Source organism: Centroberyx gerrardi, chromosome 16, assembly GCF_048128805.1.
Source record: "Centroberyx gerrardi isolate f3 chromosome 16, fCenGer3.hap1.cur.20231027, whole genome shotgun sequence".
NCBI lineage: Eukaryota > Metazoa > Chordata > Actinopteri > Beryciformes > Berycidae > Centroberyx > Centroberyx gerrardi.
This window is the reverse complement of record NC_136012.1, coordinates 16787939-16807858: the sequence shown is the minus strand read 5'-3', so window position 1 is coordinate 16807858 and position 19920 is coordinate 16787939. Positions and strand designations below refer to the sequence as shown.

Genomic DNA, 19920 nt, shown 5'->3' with positions numbered 1-19920 from the left:
TAGTACTAACCACTGATTCCACCGTACTGCCCGATATTATATTTAGTCAGTATAATATTTATTTGTTGCTGTGATTTGTAAACAATCGATGCAATAGAATACTAAGAATATTCTTCCATTTTTATTATAGGGGAGTAAGCAGTTGGCCATAAAAACACCCTGTTCTTCTTTGTGTTGTCCCTCAGGACATCACTGAGACTGTTTTACCACCCACCAGTCTATCAGACAAACCCACCCAGCTGGTGTACCTGCTCCCTGTGTGTCTCTAGGCCTGGGAAAGAGGGTGAGAGGGAGAGGACACTGTTCTCTCTGCATCTCCCCAAACCCGTTGGGAAGAGAATGTCCCAGCAACATGGATCCTGGATCTATAACACCAAGACTTTCCAGAGGCAAGCAAGACACAGAATACCTCCACAGAGTGACCAGGCCCTGTTTATCCATCAGAGACAGTGCATTGGTTGGATGAGAGGTACTTTGAGGAGGAGGTGAAGACCACAGAAAACAATAACTTTCTTGCTCTGAATCCCCCCACTCTGAACTGTAGCTTGAAAGATCTCCATCTCCGCTCTGTTGTACAGTTACACAGAAAAGAAATTAAAACAGAATGATGCTGATGACCATAAGCTTATTCTTTATGCAAACCCTAACTGTGACCATGACATTAAGAAGATTTATTGAGGCAATCAGCATTTACAGCAAATATCATAGGGAGCCAATACTCATTATTTTTGTTTATTGATAGGCTTGCAAAGATAAAAAGAAAATCTTGTACTGGCTGCAAAGCCTGTTTGGCCACAAGAGAAGATGAATTTTTCTCCTTGTCTGAGAAGGAAACACAAATCTGTCATTGTGTCTATTTATATTAAAGCTCTAGTTTTTAAATGGAAAATAATTTCCCAATATCTTCTATTAGTCCTTCTGTAATTGCTCTTGCTTTATTTGCTGTATTTTTGTCATGCTTTGTAATTTCAAACGTAAGCTATCCAATTTAGCATTCAGATGACAAAGCGTTTTCAAAAGTTATCCACTCTGAATGCACTATGCTGCAGAATGACATTTCAGCATGGCTTCTCATTATTTCTCGCCTTGAAAACAGCTTTTAGATAAGGACAATTTCCCTTCAATCTGTTCCCTTGGACTAGAGAAAAGCATTCAACATCTTTCCAAAAGCAGCAACAGATTTTATAACTGAAGACAAATAAATATTTTCACATGCCATCTGTTTAAAATTTTCGAAATTAATAAGAGTCTTAAGCCTGCACAGACAACATATTTTAGTGTTGAGAGCCAATTTGCAATGTGAATGACTTGTATTTATAAGCAATGTACTCTCTTCATTTTGTGTAAAAAACAACAGAAATTCAAATTACTTTTTACAGACAGCTCACCTTAACCATGACAATTAGTAGATTGCAAGTTTATTGAAATTATCAATATTTAGATTGGTGATAGACCACTGAATTTGATAATAACATTTTCCCCAAAAGGCAGGAAGGAGAAGACATTGTCTTAGTTGCAAAACCAAATCCTCTTGTACCTCAAAAAATATTTCTTTATTTGAGAACATAGACATTTGGCAATTGTACCTTTTAAAACGTACACATTTTTTGTAATGAAATTGTTTCATAGTAGCCTATTCTATATTCTCTAATAATATATTCTACATCCTATGATTTTTTTCTTTGTCTATAAAGTCTATAAAGTATTAGAAATACAGTATATAACAGTATCAAAGTAAGAAAGTGGTGCTGGCTACAACTCCCCAGAGCAGACACATTTCAAAGTGAACCATTCATGACCTCCTGTAGAGGTACGTGCACTAAAACTGTAGATGTGCTTCTAAAGTGAAATATCACTTAAGTATTTTGAAAAGAAGACTTTCAAATTCACCAGAGCGCTATTTTTCCAGGGCACTTTGACTTTTACTTAAAGCCTTTGTGTATTTCTTCCCCCACGGGATTGTAGTAAATCAAAAGTAACATAACTACTGTAAATCATTACTCTCATAAAAAGTAATGTTTCATTGTAACTTGCTTATTTGATTGAAATTAAATCTATTACTTCTGAGCCAAACACCTCAGTACTATTTGTTGTGTGTTGCATGCCCCTTGAGCTCATTACTGCTGGTTGGGTATCATTGCTAGCTCAGGGATTCCTGTGCACATTAGTGGCTGCATGAGTTGCGGCTGGGTTGAATGTTTTGTGTGCATGTGTGTGTGTGTCTCTGTCTGTGTGTGTCTGTGTGTGTATGTGTGTATATGTGCAAGCGCTCGCCATCCCCCTATCTCTATAACCCCTCTCCTATTCTTTCTCTCTCTCCTGTCAATCCCAGCATGGCTACAGGATGGGTGGACTGTGGACTCGCGCTCTGCTGCTCTGTGCTTGCCTGTTGGGATGTCCGGGCCTGACCCCCCCCGCTGAGGTCCCACAGCCCCACAACCAGCCCCCCGAGCTGGGCTTCAACAGCAGCGATGGCAGCCCGTTTCTGGATCTCCCCATGGCTCTGAGGGTTTTCAGCGTGGACTACCACCATGTGCAGGCTCCGTTTGAGATCGTGCTGTGGATCATGCTGGCCTCACTGGCCAAGCTGGGTAATCCTCCGCTATTTCTCAACTCATACATGACAAACCAACACATTTGATTAGATGTTACTGGAGGAGGTTAGATGTTACAAGAGGAATTAATACTTGTGCAATTAAACTGGAAATGTTTGACTCAGTGGCCCCCAGTATGTTGTGTGCATGCAGTTGGGTAGGTTACTTTGAAAATGTATGCCATTACAGTTACTAGTTACTTTATGTTTAAAACTGTATTCAGTAACATAATCCAAGGGATTATTCAAACTCAGTAATGTACTCTGATTAATTTCAGTTACTTTCAGATGACCATATGTAAGATATAAGGGTACTGGTACAGATTAAAAAAAAGTGAAAAATTATACCATTATACAAGTTCAGGAAATTAATTACAGATTTGCATCCAAATAAACCTGCCACTATTTAAATGGCCTTCTGAATCTCTCACCTTCACTTTAAAAGTGTTCACAGAATTAACATTAGAATTGTATATATTATCAGAATACTTTTTGTGGTAACATAAGAGAATATAGTTACATGTTTTTGTATTTAGAATACATATTGCCGTTACAAGTATTCCATTACTACCCAACTCTGCGGTGTGTGTGTGTGTGTGTGTGTGATATTATGCAGAGGAGAGTAGCCCTCTGTCAGTGTGGTTCCAGAGTAACTCTTCCAGCAGCTCAAAAAGTCATGACACTGCTGCTGAAATGTTTCTGTGAGCAATCCAAGTATCAATATTGGCAATATAATTTATAAATGTCCTTGTTTCTGTCCTTTCTCCTACCAACTCTCTCTGTCTCTGTCTATCTGTCTGTCTGTCTGTCTCTCTCTCTCTCTCTCTCTTACCTCGCCTCTCTTATTTCTCTCCCTGTCTCCCTCAGGTTTCCACTGGTCAGGTCGAGTTCCAGCGGTAGTCCCAGAGAGCTGTCTCCTCATCATGGTCGGCCTGCTGGTGGGAGGAGTTATTTACGGCGTCCGCCACTCCGCCCCGCCAACTCTCAGTGCCGATGCTTTCTTCCTCTTCCTGCTCCCGCCCATCGTCTTGGACGCGGGTTACTTCCTGCCGGGGCGGCTGTTTTTCGAGAACCTTGGCACCATCCTCTGGTAGGTGGACTGTCAGTGTGTTTATTTCTTTATGTGTGTGTGCGTGTGTATGCAAAAATTAAGAGTTGGACCTAGTTGAATACACTTTATAGCATGGCAGGATGCAGTATCATTTACATTTTAAACCTACATTTTAAGCATTTAGCTGGTGTTTTTTATCCAGAGGGACTTGCAGAGGCTGAGTCAGTATCATTCCCGTATTTGGCAATGCAGCTGAGCCTGATGCCTCTCTCCAGGTATGCGGTGCTGGGAACCCTATGGAACGTGCTGGGCATCGGCCTGTCTCTGTATGGTGTGTGTCTGCTGGCCCACGGCTCTCTGGGAGACGTCTCTCTGCTCCACTGCCTGCTGTTTGGCTCCCTGATCGCAGCCGTGGACCCGGTGGCCGTGCTCTCCGTCTTCCAGGAGATCCACGTGAACGAACAGTTACATATCTTGGTGTTCGGGGAGTCGCTGCTCAATGACGCCGTCACTGTGGTGAGGGGGGGAGGTGGTGTGTGTGTGTGTACGGAAGAGAAAGGTTCTTCAAGTAGTGAGAGTTTTTGTATTTCCGGTTGAAATAAAACACTTTACCTCCACTTCTTTCTCTTTCTCCCAGGTGCTATACAAGCTGTTTGAGTCCTTCCTCCGTCTGCCGTCGGTGTCGGGGCTGGATGTGCTGCTGGGGGGGTGCAGGGTGGTGGTGGTGGGTCTGGGCGGCCTGTTTGTAGGCCTGTTCTTCGGCCTGGTGGCGGCCCTCACCTCGCGGTTCACCTCCAGAGCCCAGGTTATCGCCCCGCTCTTCGTCTTCCTCTATTCGTATTTGTCCTACCTGACCTCGGAGATGCTTCACCTCTCTGGTATCATGGCGTGAGTGCTGCTGCAACACAGATCACCTTTACTGATTGATTTGTCTGGTAAAGTCAAATTGGTCATATCTCATATCTTGGTGCGTCTTTTCCCCCTTTCCTCCCCCAGCATAGTGACGTGCGCTGTGACCATGAAGCAGTATGTGGAGGCCAACGTGTCAGAGCGCAGCAACACCAGCATCCAGTACTTCCTGAAGATGTGGAGCAGCGTGAGTGAAACGTTGATCTTCATCTTCCTGGGCGTGTCCACCATACAGGATGTCCACATGTGGAGCTGGCCCTTCGTCTGCTCCACGCTGCTGCTCTGCCTCGTCTGGAGGGCCACAGGTACGGACATGAGGCTTTGAAACATATCCTGCACTTGTAATTGGTGCTGCTTCGTGTTTATCATATTTTATTTTTTACCCCTTTATTTACTCAGGGAAGATTTGGAAATACACTCTTTTTCAGCATGACCCTGCTTCACACTCATTCAGTTACAGACATTTATACAGCACCTGGGAGCGGCCCAGTATTTCCACAGTTGGCCACTGAGCAACTTTAGCAGAACAGTGAGGGTTTAAGTGCCTTGCTTAAGGGCAAGTCGACAGTACATTTGTTATCCAAGAAGGAAGCAGTCTCTCACCCTGATTTCCCCTGGCGACTGTTGTTGAGGAAATCAGGACTGATTAGGAGTGTCAAAGAGTAATATAGCTTCTTTATTGCATACGTATGGGTTAGCATACAAAGTCAGAGCCTGCCTAACAAGTAGGCTACACACCGTATAGAGAAATGCAGTTGAATATATAGTGTGAAACAAACAATAGACGTACTTGGCCTTGAAACAGATAACTTGCAGCAGTGAATGACCAGTACAAAGTGGAACAAAGAAGGAACGTGACGTACAAAGCGGGACGTGTGACTTAAACCAATTGTAACTGAAGATTCAAGGATAAGTGATTGGGTCTTAAAAGATTAAAGACATGATTATAATTCTAAAGGTTAAAGGTTCATATGATTCAAACAGGTTAAAGGTAAATGTTACTCTTCCACATTGTCTAGTTACAAGCTCACTTCTAGACGTTTGCTATTCCCACCAACAGAGTTCTCGTACAAATGATCAATGCAAATTAACTCTGGCCAAGAACTTAATCAGCAGTATATTAATGGGAGATTCAACTCATTTCCCCTCCTCTCAAGGCGTTCTGTTGCTGACTGCTGTGGTGAACAAGCTCCGGAGGAACGCTGTGACGTTTAGGGATCAGTTCATCATCGCCTACGGTGGCCTGAGAGGGGCAATCTGCTTCTCCCTGGTCTTCCTCATTGATGACTTCCCAAAGAAGAGGCTCTTCATCACAACAACTATTGTAGTCATCCTCTTCACTGTGTTTGTACAGGTTAGGAGAAGACTATCACATATATGACATTTGAGGAAAAGATCAGTTCCTCTATTTCATGTGGTAGTTTTTGTTTTTGTTTTGCTGTTGTTTGGTTTTATAGGGTATTTTTCGGGTTCTTTTTTTGAGTCTGGTCCTCTCTGGTCTCTAGGGGATGACTATAAAGCCGCTAGTGGAGCTGCTGGAGGTGAAGAGGAAGAAGAGAGCGCTGCCTACTGTCAGTGAAGAGATCCACAGCAGGGTGAGACACTACTAGAAATAACTGGTGAGGTAGAGGGCCAGTAATTTGGTCATAGAGGAATACACCAAGTTTTTGGGAGACTTACCCGTTAAGTGATGAGAATATGGAAACCAAAATCATCCATCGATGTCTCTTCAAAAGCAGCCTACTTTATACCTTATCAATATACTTTCCTCGTTTTAAGTAAGGCAACCACAGTGATAAACTTGATTTTCTTGGGTTGATTACTAAAAACATTCAATGTTATACAAATCAATATGTCATGTAAATCATCTTTTCACTTTACACTGCTATCACAGCCTCTGCAAGTGAACATGGTAATCTAGATCTCCTCTGTTTTTGTGACACTTTTTTTTATAATCAATAAAAATAATAGTTCAACACAATTGACAGAATTAATGGCAATATGTTTTTTAAATTTCTTTCTGAGATTAATTTCCGAGTAGATACTAGAACCAGGGGTGGACTTGAGGGTAGAATGGTCCCTTTAAACACAAATCATGACACACATTCCCATTACTCTAGGGAAATATATAGAGAAAACAATCAACACCCTTTAAAAAAAAAAATAATAATCTACCGCTAAACAGGGCATATTAACAATAGTAAATTCTATTGGTATGATATATAAATGTTCTGTTCTTTCCAGCTCATAGATCACCTGCTAGCGGGGATAGAGGATGTGGTCGGATACTGGGGACAGCATTACTGGAAAGACAAGTTAGTTTTACTTTCATGTTCTGTATGCGTTTTCCCTCAAATTCTTGGTTGAGCATGCTGATAATAACAAGACCTCAATTTACCAGCAGATGGCAGCAAAAACCACATTCTAAAGTTTCAAATCATTTCCAGAGTCAGGACTCATCATAATAATGTTGAGTGATTAACTGGTAACTGTGATGTATTTCATGTGTGTGTGAGAGAGGTTTGAGCAGTTCAACAGAAAGTACCTTCGTCGCTTCCTGATCCGCGAGGATCACCAGGCTCGGTCCAGCATCCTCCGAGTCTACCAGGAGCTGGAGAGAAGGGAGCAGAGGGGAGACGAAGAGGCGCCGTCCGCGTGAGAAAACATTCCTCTTTCTAAGTCAATGTTTCTCAAAGTAGGGTTCAGGGACCTCCAGGTGTTCCTTGAATGAGTCCTAGGTTCCCAGACAATTAAGGAAAGTTACATGCCACACTCAAGTGGTGGTCCCTAACCCAACTGACCCAAATTCGTTGGGTTAGGGAAATTTTAAGAATTTCCTGACAGCCACATTTGCATCTATGTGGGGATGTTTGGTATGGAAAAAGTCTGAGAATGTCTGCTCAAAGTGACTCTGTCTATTACCATTCTCCTTCCCTACTTCTAACCTCAGTCATGAATCTGTTTGAAAACCGATGCAATGTCTCACACTTTTGAACTGAATCCTTGGATAAATTAAAAAAGTCTGTCTCCATGACCACCCTTCTCTTTCAGAGTCGACCCTCGTTCCCACAGCCGTCCCCTCCTACCAGAAGAGATGGACAGCATCAGGCGCATCCTCTCCAGAAACCTTCACAACTTCAACAACAAGGTAAATTAGGAGGTTTGGTTTGTGTGTCTCTGTTTTCACCAAACCAACCACTTTAGTACCAATATAATCAGTATTTGTTATTATCAAAGTAGAGTATGTTTATTACGGCCTAATCGTTTCATTTTTCATCCAATTTTCAACCAGTGAGTGCATTGTTCTCAAACACTTTGCTTTAAACACAGCCAGTGAAACATTATTTCTCATTATTTGTATGTTTTCCTTATAGTATGTGCAGTGCAGGTATGTACCAGCCGTCTTCCAATCCTTTGGGTTGTGTGTGTTCCCACTTTAGCAGACACCGGCCTACAGCAGACACACTCTCCACCAGGACACCAGCATGGAGAGAACAAGGAAGCCCCTTCGTAGACACCAGAGTCTGGGAGAGAGATACACATATAACATACACACACATTGGCCACAGGTATATGAATGCAAACACACATGGACGCACAATGCAAAAGATGTCCATTTTAACAAGTCATTTAGTCGTAAAATCTTACTTGCCAATGCCGTAAGATAATTCTATTTGATTTCCATTCAATTTCACTTGTTTCAGGAATTTCCTTGAAACAAGTGTCAGTATATTCGGGCAGAATAAAGCAGATCACTCTCTTAATGTCAAGAATGACACTTGATTCATATTCAATTCTTGAATTAAGTTAATTTACACTGGAAATAAGTGAAATTATGTCCAACCCTAACCCCCTCGACTTTGACTTATTCACCAATTCAAAGAAAAACAAGTTTTTAAGACTCAATGGGAGATTAAATGACTTGTTAAGATATTTTTGGCAGTTAAGGACACTGGAGATTGTCCGACACCCTGCAGCATATTACTGTATATTTTTCTCTGTGATAGGGGGAAGATGGGGAGTTCAGTGGATCACACAGAGTGAGGCCAGGACTCAGCAGGTCTCACACAGGTAAAGTGAAATACATCTCATCAATACATGAAAGTCACTGGAATACAAGAGTCTAAACTGAATGTGATCATTCTATCCCATCTCCAACTTATCCAATTATATTGTCTAACCCAGGCTGAAGTCTCAAGGACTTTTCAGTATATAAATATGATCCTTTGTGTTTTTGTGCCTAAGATACTGCTGCGGGATTGGACACTGACAGGAAAACAATGGAAAATGTTGAACTCCCTGTTCAACGTTGAACAGAGAGTTCAACCAAAACACAGCTTTTTATTAATCTGACCTTTCGGGAAAACAATCTGTTAAAGCATACACAATTTTAGCTTTGTCTCTCCTGCTGCAACAGCCTCTGCTTTCTCTCTAGCCTTCTTCCCCTATTAGAAAATCACAGGGCAGAGATATAGTGTTTTGGTTGAATGATGGGAACAGGTTGCAATTTATGTTCAGGTCTAAGATATTTGAGTTTGCTCATTTCTTATTTGAGGCATGAAATAGCAGGTAAAATATGAAATAGTGCTTCATTTGTCAAGTATATCTTGTTCTTTTAAGATCTTGCCTATTTGTGATATGATAACTTTTTTTCTCTGTTCTGTTTCGTGTAAACTGTGTCCTATAAACCCAGGTGGGATTGGCACCAGAATTGGTGTATGACACTTCTATAAAAATCAGTCAATCATATATGGAGGTGGCACTCATATCATCAGGCTGCCCTTCGTCTCTCTCTGCCTCCTGACCACACCGCTGATTGCCTCAGTGTCATTATTCAGATTGTGTGGTTCTTGAACTCACTTTAGCCTCTTGTCCCTTGGCAGTGTGCTCCATGAGCCCCAGGACGGTCCTGCAGGACTCCCCACCCCCAGCAGCCCCAGCCCAGACTGGGCCGGTGGACCCAGATGCCCCGGCTGCCAGAGAGGACCAGATGTTCCCACAACACCAAGGATCTATGGGAAGAGCACCTAAGAAACAACTAAGCTTTGCTTTGGAGAATGAAAAGCAGCAATAAAGCCAGAGAGAGAGAGAGAGAGAGAGGGGCAAGAGAGATGGAAAGCAATGGCTTCAGTCATATAAAAATAGCACCATAAAGTGATAAGTACCTCATATTCTTTTTATCTTTTCGCCATAGAGTTGTGGGGTGCAAGAATGGATTGTTGAAAGGTTTTGGGAATTTTATGGACAACTTCCAATTAAAAATGTTAAAATGGACTGAATTATCCAGGCTCTGATTTTATTCATTTTGAGTGTTTGCCAGCTACAATAAAACCTTCCCTTAGCTCCATGAACTCCTGAATGGCTCTCCAGATATGCGGTGGAGTTTTGAGGGTCATTTGCATCTCCGATCTAATTCATTTCCAAAGTGGCACTCCAAGAGTAGCACCCAGCTTCGAAATACCTAGCAGTCACAAATGCACACACTTGCCACCCACATTACACACACACACACACACACACATACACACACAAACAAACTCTCCTCTCTTTCTTGCTGCCTTTATGAATGCACAGCACACCCAGGGTAATTTGACTAGGATAGGCTTACTGCTTCCTAAAATAGCTCTTGTCCCCCTCCCTGACCTCCTCAGTTAGCCTCTCTTCCCCTATTCCCAGTATGTCGGGGAGTGGCTGGGAGAGCGTCCCTGTTTTCATTAGGACCGGGGTTGAGCAGAGGGCTTGGAGAGTGGACACTGGTGGAATCGAGGAGCTGAGAAGTAGCCGGACGGAAGAGAGCAAACAGGAGAGCAAAGTGAAGGGGTTTTAAAGTGGAGTTATGAGGGTGGGAGCAGCGGCCTTGGCTGGGGGGATATTCGGGGTTCTGGGGACCCTGTGCTTCCTCCTGGCCTTTGGTACCGACTACTGGCTGCTGGCCAGCGACAACTGTAGGCCAACACTGACAGAGGAAAAAGACACCAATGGCACTGAGGTAAGACAGACACATGCTTACACATAGAGAAACACACACACACATATCGGTCACACAAATACATACATACATGGAAAACTCTCTGCTTGCTGCCAGCAAATTGGGTTTCAACCTCTAACTAAGCCAAAGTATCTGTGGTAATAGTAGTACTAGTAGTATAGTAGTAGTAGGAGTAGTAATAGTAGGAAATTCAATTATCACTGAAACACCAACAGTGTGGAGACTGTTCAATTCAATTCAATTCAATTCAATTCAATTCAATTCAATTCAACTCAATTTATTGTCATTGTACCAGTCCAGTATAACAAAAAGTCTTGTTCGCCAGTCTCTCTGGTGCAACATAAAAACATAAAAACATAGTGCAGACACTGACACAGTAAGAGACACACTTTCAAGACAGTTTTTAGACATAAAATACAAAAACAAAATAAGTAAATAAGAATAAGAATAGAAAAGAATTAAAATTAAAGTCATGTATAAAGAGTGCAAGACGTCATTCTCCATAGACGGGGCATGCAGCTATGCCACTATAGGACCTACCCAGTTTATTCTTTCATGCCAGATGTCTGAGGAAGGCCAATGATATATTTATCGACTCTAACCCTCCTGCAAACTCCTCCCTAACCCAAGAGCACCAGAAACATCACGGCACAACAAAACCTCTCATTTTCAATAAAGAGGATGCATAAAGTTGCTGTATGTTATTCAGCGCCATCAATCATGTTTTGACAAGCGAGTGGAGAATATCATTCATGCGTGTTTCAGAAGTCCACCTCAGAAACCTCACAGCCATAATCAGAGCCATGTCTGAGTGCCGGCGGGGCTTGGCACCGCTAAAACTCAGAACCACAAGCCAGCTAACACAGCCATGTGTTGATAAAGCTCACTGGACTTACGGTTCATCCATCTTCAAAGTTTTTGAGTGTCCTGTCTGATGCTGTCTGTCTGTCTGTATGTCTCTTTTTCCTCCTTTGTTCTAGGTAAAGGGAGTGGTGACTATTGCTCCTCCTTCTCTCACTCTGCACCATGAGGGTTTCTTCTGGCGCTGTGTGTTCCAGGCGGACCCCGCAGCACATGCAGTCTTGGCCACTCTCTTCAGTATGCACACTAGAAAGCTTTCTTCTGAGGCAACAAAAAGTTTTTGTTGGGGTTTGTCTAATGTGGCTGCATGCTGGAAAGAACAAGAAAGAACAATACAATACAAAACAATACAATACATAGAGTTGTCAACTTGCACCCCTAAATATTTGGATGTAATGTGCAAATTGAAAGTGGGTTTAGCTCTTTAGTTCTCAAAGCCACAAAGCCATTCTGTGGTCTTACTTATGTAGTGACCAAATGCAAAATGAGAAACACAAAGAGAACAGCAAACAGAATCTGTGGACATCTACTTTAATTTCTGGGTTATTTTTGGCTTTTCTATAAATTTTGTGTTTCTTATTTTCCCCTCTAAAATGTACCATTTACTAACATTACACACATGGTTTTGTGTTTATAACCACATAAAGCTTTTGATTGATTGATTGATTGATTTTATTTGACAGATTTTAAAATACACATAGGTTTGAAGGCCCTTAGGCCACAACCATACACATATAAAATTGTCGAGGAATTCAACACACAATAAAGTCAAGAAGACTTATTTCCATTGTGGTCCTCGTTGTAAAAAGCAATGGTCAGCACGGGCAGGTCTTGACAATGCATGAATCACTTAAAGGATAAGGCTGGTGTTTTTTAATGCATTGCTTATCATCAACAAATCCTATGAAAATAACAAAATCAACAATGCGTTTGCTCTACTCCCGTTACTTTCTGACTTCCCACGTACCGTTTTTAGCCGTCAACCTGGAAGTCATTGGCTCCAATTGTAAGCTAAAAACCTTGAAATACAGCTCACAAAGACTTCGTTTCAATTTTAAAAATCGCTAACTGTTACCACGAAAAGTCAGACTGTTATAGTTATTACCAAATCAAATTCAAATGGGAACAAATTCTTCATTACACCGGGGACTATTTTTGGTGCTACGGAACTACTTTCCTGAGATCGCAAAGTGTTTACAGCCGGCTTATTAAGTTGTGTGAGGAAAAAGTCAGCTGGCCCGGTGTATCGTGATGATGAAATATGTTTCCCAGAGCAACAGCATGGCTCTCTGACGTGTTTTTAATCGTGTTTTTAATACAATGGAGTTCTATGGCTGCTGGGACATGGCTGCATTGGGCACCGGCTACATGGACGAGACTTGTTGGCAAAACAAAATCATTGCTGATTTTGTTATTTTCATAGGATTTGTTGGTAAGCAATGCATTAAAAAACACCGGCCTTATCCTTTAAGACATAAAAAACATTAACATATACATTATATAAAGTAACTTACATTCAAAAAAACGCATTAATGATTGACTGTCAGCAACTCAGCAGCCATCCCTTCACTGCTCTTTTAAAATGGTTAGCAGTGACAATTTCTTTAATATGGGATGGCAATAGATTCCATTCTGTAGCTGCTGAGTACAAAAAGGTGTTTTTCCCTGATGCACTCTTGGAGTCTGCAGTTTGTTTGGGCCTCACCAGACCATGTCCCATTTTTATTTTAGCCAACCAGCCAGAATCCAAGGTGTGTATCCATGGTTATCTCTTCCCTCTGCCTGTCGCACTAGGACAGGTGCCTCACCCAAGTTATGATGCGACAGCAGGTAATGCACACACACACACACACACACACACACACACACTGACATTTCAATTTTTTACGCATTTACAATGAGTACAACAATAAAGCTTCAATTTCTAGATCACCAACATTCTAAAAGTAACCAGTGAGGAGGTCAAAGGTCATGGCCACAGAATGATCATGCAAGACAGAATTTCTAGGAAAAGAAAAGAACCACACACTCACTCACACACACACACACACACACACACAAACACACACTCATGCTACTACAATAGAGTCGACTCCTGCTCTGATGGTGGCCTGCTTGTATGTCCTGCAGTGTTTCGTGGTTTCTGGACCTTGCTGATAATCCTCGGGGTGGTCTTAGCCCTGACTGGAGGCTTCCTCCTGCTCTGTGGCGTCCCGTTCCTCAGCCACAAACTGTACAGGCTGGGCGGGGCCTTCCTCCTCGCTGCTGGTAGGAGCTATGTGTGTGTGTGTGTGTGTGTGTGTGTGTGTGTGTGTGTGTGTGTGTGTGTGTGTGTGTGTGTTGGTCTGTAGTTCATAACAGTAGTATCTGCCTGTGGTGTGTGGCATATGGCGCCAGGGGAATAGGGGAGTGTTCAAATGCACACACACACACACACACACACACACACACGCACACAGTCTGCCACTGCTGCTGCTGTCAGCTGTTCATACCTGTCACATGACAAACAGATACCCAACACATATAGTAGTAGATGTCAGTCTGCAGTTCTGTAGCTATAACGACAGCAGGTGTAAACATTGCTACCGTGGTAACAGTGCTAGAGACGGATAGGTCCTGCATTCCTCTGGAGTGACTCAGAGCAATGATAGTCTCTCTCTCTCTTTCTGTCTGTCTGTCTGTATGTCTGTATGTCTCTCTCCCCCTCTGTCTGTCTCACTCCTCAGCCTGTTTGTTCCTGTTTGTGGTGCTGCTCTATGTGCTGTGGATGGAGCTGGTGGACGTGAAGCGCTACGTGCTCCAGGAGAGGGGCGAGTCATGTCCGGACGCCCAGGTTTCGGTGCTGTACGGCTGGTCCTTCATGGTGGCGGCGGCCGGCGTGCCTCTGGAGCTCCTGTCCGGGATGCTCTTCATGCTGGTAGGCTGCGTGCTGCGGGCCAGGAAGTGAGCCGGCCATCTGGCCGCTAGGAGAACAGAGGACTGACCTTTTTATGTCCCACACTGGGGCTAAGTGGTACAATTCTGGGATGTAAATACTGGCTGGAGAGAAATGGCCGATGTTATAGCACCACCCTTTGGACATCAAGTGACACACAGTCAGAGACATTGGTTTGGTACCTCATTTGACTTTGTGACTAATAATCATTTCCATCACTAGCTTTGCCTGAGTTCTATTAATAAAATCACCTATCACTAAAGGTAATTATATCAAAATATAGAATTTTTGAGATTGATGTGATGTGAATATGATATTGGTATAAAGGAGCGATATGTGATGTGCCAACGCTGTTTATTGTAAACCTTGTTTTGAATTATAAATAATGCTGTCTAATTATAATGATTTGCTGTATTTCATTCAAGAGCGTTTTACTGTCTGTTTTGATTCATGGACGCTGCAAATGGCATGTGTCGATAGAAGGAGCTCACCCAGTGAAGGCAGTGGTGAGAGAGGCATGGGTGAACCAGCTGTGTCCCCTATCCTGATTTTGGCACAGGATCAAAGCTGGCTAGCTGGAGAGGAGTGAGGTGGGAGGGAGGAATGGATGGATGGACTGGAGATAGAAATGGTAGGTTTGGGTAGGGGGGAGGTGGAGTGGGAAAGGGATGGATATGGGAGAGAGAGAGAGAATTGATGTGTGTAGAGGGGAGGGGGGGGGGGATTTAGGGGGCTTTGAGAAATGAACAGCTTTTTCTGGGGTTGGTTGGGGTACAAGCAGGCCGGCCACCTGCCTCCCTCTCCCCAGCCGCCTTTCACTCCCTCATTCAATCCCCTAATCACTCTTTCTTTTACCGTCTTGCGCTATTATGTTTTTCTGCCTCATCCAGTAACATTAATGTTCGACTCAAACCAAGCCAAGCCAGCCAGCAAAGCACTACTACTACTTTACTATGAAAACCTCAAACATGTATGATTTTAGTTTTTATTGTGATATAGCATGTATTTCACTTTAATTGTAAGATGTTGTGCCATTATGAGTTTCAGGGCCCGTAAAGTTTATTCAAAACCCATGCTGCAAATTAAGTCAACCTGAAAATAAAGTTGTTTTTCTTAATTCCTGAAAAGCAAAAAGTTGAAAGGCAAATACAAAATGTAGGCACACGCATGGACGCACACACCCAAAATGACCCACTCCCTTACGGCCTTTTGTTTCTTTGGCTCAGTGTTATCCGAAGGGAAACGCAGACTTATGATTGTATCATTACTGCGACAATATTAGATCAGCTTTCATTGGTCTGAATGGGCGGCGTGTGGAAACAAGCGGGTGGACTCTCAATCACACATATCAGCTTTCATCTGCTCTGCCGAGAAGGGGGGGAGAGCCTGTTTGCTTCAAAGAACTCGCTGATCAAACACACACAAAAGCACACACATTCTTGCACGTGTGCGCGCGCGCACACACACACACACACACACACACACACACACACACACACACACACACACACACACACACACACACACACACACTGTGATCAAACTGTCCATCAGAACAAATCTATGTTAATTATTGAAACCAGAAAGGGAACATCATGTTATGTACGCTGCAAATACAGCAGTGTCCCTGTGTAGTATTGATTAGAATTTGCGGGATTACTTAGGAACATATTGTATGACACCGTGGCCATAAAATGCTACAGGTAAGCAGACTTTGGCTGTGCCGCCTGTGACGACAGAGAATACCCTCTGAATACCCTCTAATTATGGTACATTGTGGTTGAATTCCCACAATCAGCCAGCAGAGGGCTCTCCAGCTCTCCTCTTCAAAAGAAAACACTTCTCATGCATGGGTGGACAGAAGGGAGAAATATGAGGAAAGAGTCAGTGGAAAAGGAAAGGAAAGGAAAGGAAAGGAAAGGAAAAGAAGCAATTACGGAGAATCGAACTAGAACCCTGGCTTGTTCAGTGACTGTAGCTCTTCCTAATCATAGTTAATTAACCCTTATGTCTCCTCCCCTGTCATCCACAACAATGGAAACACACTATCACTTCATTTAAGGAAGAAATAATCTCGCACTTGAAGTGTCAGCAATTATGGTATTATAATAATATGCATATGGTGTAGTAGGCATCACGTGAATAAAGACATGACATGATAATAAAGTAATAAAGGGTTCGCAAATTAACCCCACCAGACCCAAAGAATGCAAAGAGCATACATCTTGTTGATTGAGGATAATTAGCGTGTATTACATCATGGTGTGTATTTCTGTGTCTGTGTGTATGTGTGGTTATAGATATATCCAAATGTAAGCGTGCATTTACAGTATACACTACCAGTCAAAAGTTTGGACACACCACATTTACCTTTATTTTTACTATTTTCCACATTTTAGAATAATAACAAAGACATCAAAACTATGAAATAACACAAATTGAATTATGCAGTGACCAAAAAAGTGTTAAATCAAAACGATCTTATATTTTAGATTCTTTAAAGTAGCCGCCCTTTGCCTTGATGGAAAGGAAAAGGCTTTGGAAAGAAATTCATACATAGGCATCAACTTCACTATTTATATTTGTCTAAGAAACAAATTTCAAGCATTTAAGCGTAAGCCTTTAGATCAAAATGGCTTTAAGATAATGAAAAACAAAGTACATTCAATCAGGTGTGTCCAAACTTTTGACTGGTAGTGTATGTGTGTGTTCTGCTGATATATACATGGGCTAGGAGTGGGCACATGCTAAGAAAGTCAGTTTTTTAGACACTATTTTGATTTGCTGCTCGTCTCCCAGTGTTTGCTATAAGTTCCATACATCAGATGTGTCAGACAGCAAACAGCAGGATGTGGTCTTACCCTAGGAAGGGAAAATGAACCTGCGCGGGCCCCTCAACCGTCCGTCCACCTGGGCAGAACACTGGTGGGCTCTAATCCAGTCAAAGAGGGGATACACTTGGTGAGAGCCCTTTCCTTCCTTTTTCTAACCCCCTAACTCTCCTGGTGAGCCGATTACCTGCTCTGTGTGTGTGTCCCAGCCCACTAGGCCCTGAGCACGGCTCTTTGTGTGTGTGTGTGTGTGTGTGTGTGTGTGTGTGTGTGAGAGTGTGTGTGCACGCTCATGGGGCCAGACGGACACAGTCTCTCCCGGATAAAGGCTTTTCTCCTGTCAAAAACGACTGCCCTGATAAGAGCTGATATGAGAGAATGGCGAGCCTTATGGCATCACTCTTGCTTTTTTTTTGTTTCTTTTGTACACCCAAAATCCCCAAGCAACCCCCCCCCCCCCCCACCCTCCACCCACCCAACGCACACACACACACACACACACATACCCCCCCTGCTAATCTCTGTTGGGGGGTAGTTTAGGTAGAGGGGGAGCAGGTGGAGGGAAAAGAGAAAAAGGGTTGCTGTGTGTGTTTCTTTTTCTGTTTTTGTAGAAATAACTGGTGTGGTCTTATTAAAGACATCCCACCCCTCAAACAACCCCCCCCCCCCACACACACACACACACACACACACACACACACACACACACACACCCTTCATGCAGACAGATTATGCCTCCGACAGTCAGAGCTCCTGCCTTCAATTAACCTCACAAAGACAGGATCACTTACACATACACTCTCTGATGATGATAACAGGAGGGAGAGAGAGTGAGAGAGAAAGAGGTGTGTGTGTGTGAGTGTGTGTGTGCGTGTGTGTGTGTGTGTGTGGGGGGGGGGGGGGGGGGGGGGCACGGCCACGGTGAGGGAGCCAGTAGCTTTAGTAGAGACAAACAAACTCCCCGGTGAATACGCCGGTGTGATTGATATAATACGCAACTTTAATACTTTTAGTAAGCCGCTGCCTGCCTCATTCACCTGCTGCTGATCTCCACCTGGACCTAAAGCTGTTTAGGCCCTGGCACACACAGCTACAGCTGTCTGTGTAACACACACACACACACACACATACACTCACTCACACTCCTGGAGCTGTCTGGCAAACAAGCCAAATCCAAAGATACTATCCTTTTGAACAAAAAGACTGCTTAGAATAGAGACAAGCAGTGAGAGTGGTATCTTCCCTGTGTGGACAGAGAACAGAGGAGAAGCTACTTTGGGCTTATGTCTCAACCATTCCTTTTCTTCAATGTCTTTATTTTCCTTTGCTTTAACACCCCCCCTGCACACACACACACACACACACACACACACACCCTTCCTCTCTCCTCCTTCTTCTTTCATTTTTGCTGAAGGAGAGGAAGAGGAGACAGGGGAGGAGGAGGGGGGGGGGGGGCGATTAGTTTCAGGGTTCCAGCCCACTTGATTGGCAGCTGGCAGCATATGGAGCTGTGAGGAAGGTTTGCCCACGCTCACTTCTGAGGAAACAAATATTTGCCTGAAGGGGAGAGAGAGAGAGAGAGAGAGAGAAAAAAAAATATTAATTAGTTTGCAGACGCACCGAGAGATAAAAGTCGGCAAGACATATCCATCAAAAGGCTGCAGAGTTAGCTGCAAAATGGAAATTTTCCCCAAGTTGACAGATCCAGTAGGCTACTGGCGGAGCTGAGGGGGAAGAACACATGCGAGGCAGGGAAAGGCACTGAGGCACACACAAACACAACACAGGAACCCAACATGGAGTCTACATTAACATCTGTGCATACATTAACATATTCTGAGTGGAATTAACATTTAGGCATGCATCTTCCACGCTTGAGAAACATTTTTCTAGCCTCTCCAATTATTCTTTAATTACCATCTCCACGTCAAAAACCGAGCCATGTATGGGTAACATCACACGTGCGACACACTATACACACACACAAGGTAAACATTCCAGACACCAATCAAGAAATCTGACGTTCGCATTCTCCCAGATTCCAAAGGCAGCAACAGAGAGCGTTATCATTTCTGGGGTTATTTATGATTATGAATGTCAATGTATATTTGCTGCACTTGCCTACAACCGCAAAACAAACATGCAGGCCGTACAGATGTGACAGGAGCCGATCCTCTCAAATAACATCTCCTCCCTCAATATTGATGTGTACGCCCACTGGTTCTAATCTGCTCATTGACGCGGCCCTCCAGGTCCCAAATCTCATAAACACTCAGACACTGTAGCTGTAGGACTGCTGCTGTGCTAACCAACAGGGAAAGAGGCGGCTACTCAGTGACTGATCAAACGGTTAGCATCGTATCTGTGAGCTAGGCCGACGCTTTCCCTTGTTTCCCTTGCTCCTACAACACGAAACCCACTCTCTGGGATGCAAACCAGAAGAACGGTTCTTATAGTGCTTATGCAAAAAACACTCCTATAGCCCTTTTTTTCTGCCCGACATTAATTGTGCGTGTAAAAATAACTAACTTCATCTGCAATCTCACAACCGCTGCACTAATCAGGACCAAAAAAAACACATGAAAGAGACTCGGTTTGCTTTGATACATGGCGTTCAGACGCTGACCATGGGATTATGCAGCGCTGATAAGGTAATTAACAGACTATGATAGTGTAATTAAGCAACATCTGAGAAGAAAGGCTGTTGGAGTGGCGTGTTGGTGTGGGCACACATCAAAGCCCGTGGCACTG

General features: G+C 43.2%; 1 protein-coding gene and 1 pseudogene across 1 annotated transcript; both read left to right on the top strand.

Annotated features, from left to right (window-relative positions):
- The first annotated feature begins 2344 nt into the window (after positions 1-2344).
- On the top strand, positions 2345-9773 carry LOC139930634 (sodium/hydrogen exchanger 2-like; annotated as a pseudogene).
- Positions 9774-10389: 616 nt separating this feature from the next.
- On the top strand, positions 10390-14588 carry LOC139930696 (transmembrane protein 182-like). Its single transcript, XM_071923937.2, has 5 exons — positions 10390-10542; positions 11523-11640; positions 13135-13233; positions 13534-13671; positions 14130-14588. Exons 1-5 carry the CDS (start codon positions 10390-10392, stop codon positions 14348-14350), a joined length of 729 nt encoding a protein of 242 aa, XP_071780038.2. The 3' UTR covers positions 14351-14588.
- Positions 14589-19920: the final 5332 nt, after the last annotated feature.

What these genes read in the sequence shown, in the direction of transcription:
- LOC139930696 (XM_071923937.2), top strand. Translation starts at nt 10,390, where the DNA reads ATGAGGGTGGGAGCAGCGGCCTTGGCTGGGGGGATATTCGGGGTTCTG. An exon ending in AGTCTTGGCCACTCTCTTCA is followed by an intron (nt 11,641 to 13,134) that starts GTATGCACACTA and finishes TTTTTATTTTAG; the next exon opens with CCAACCAGCCAGAATCCAAG. An exon ending in AAGTTATGATGCGACAGCAG is followed by an intron (nt 13,234 to 13,533) that starts GTAATGCACACA and finishes TATGTCCTGCAG; the next exon opens with TGTTTCGTGGTTTCTGGACC.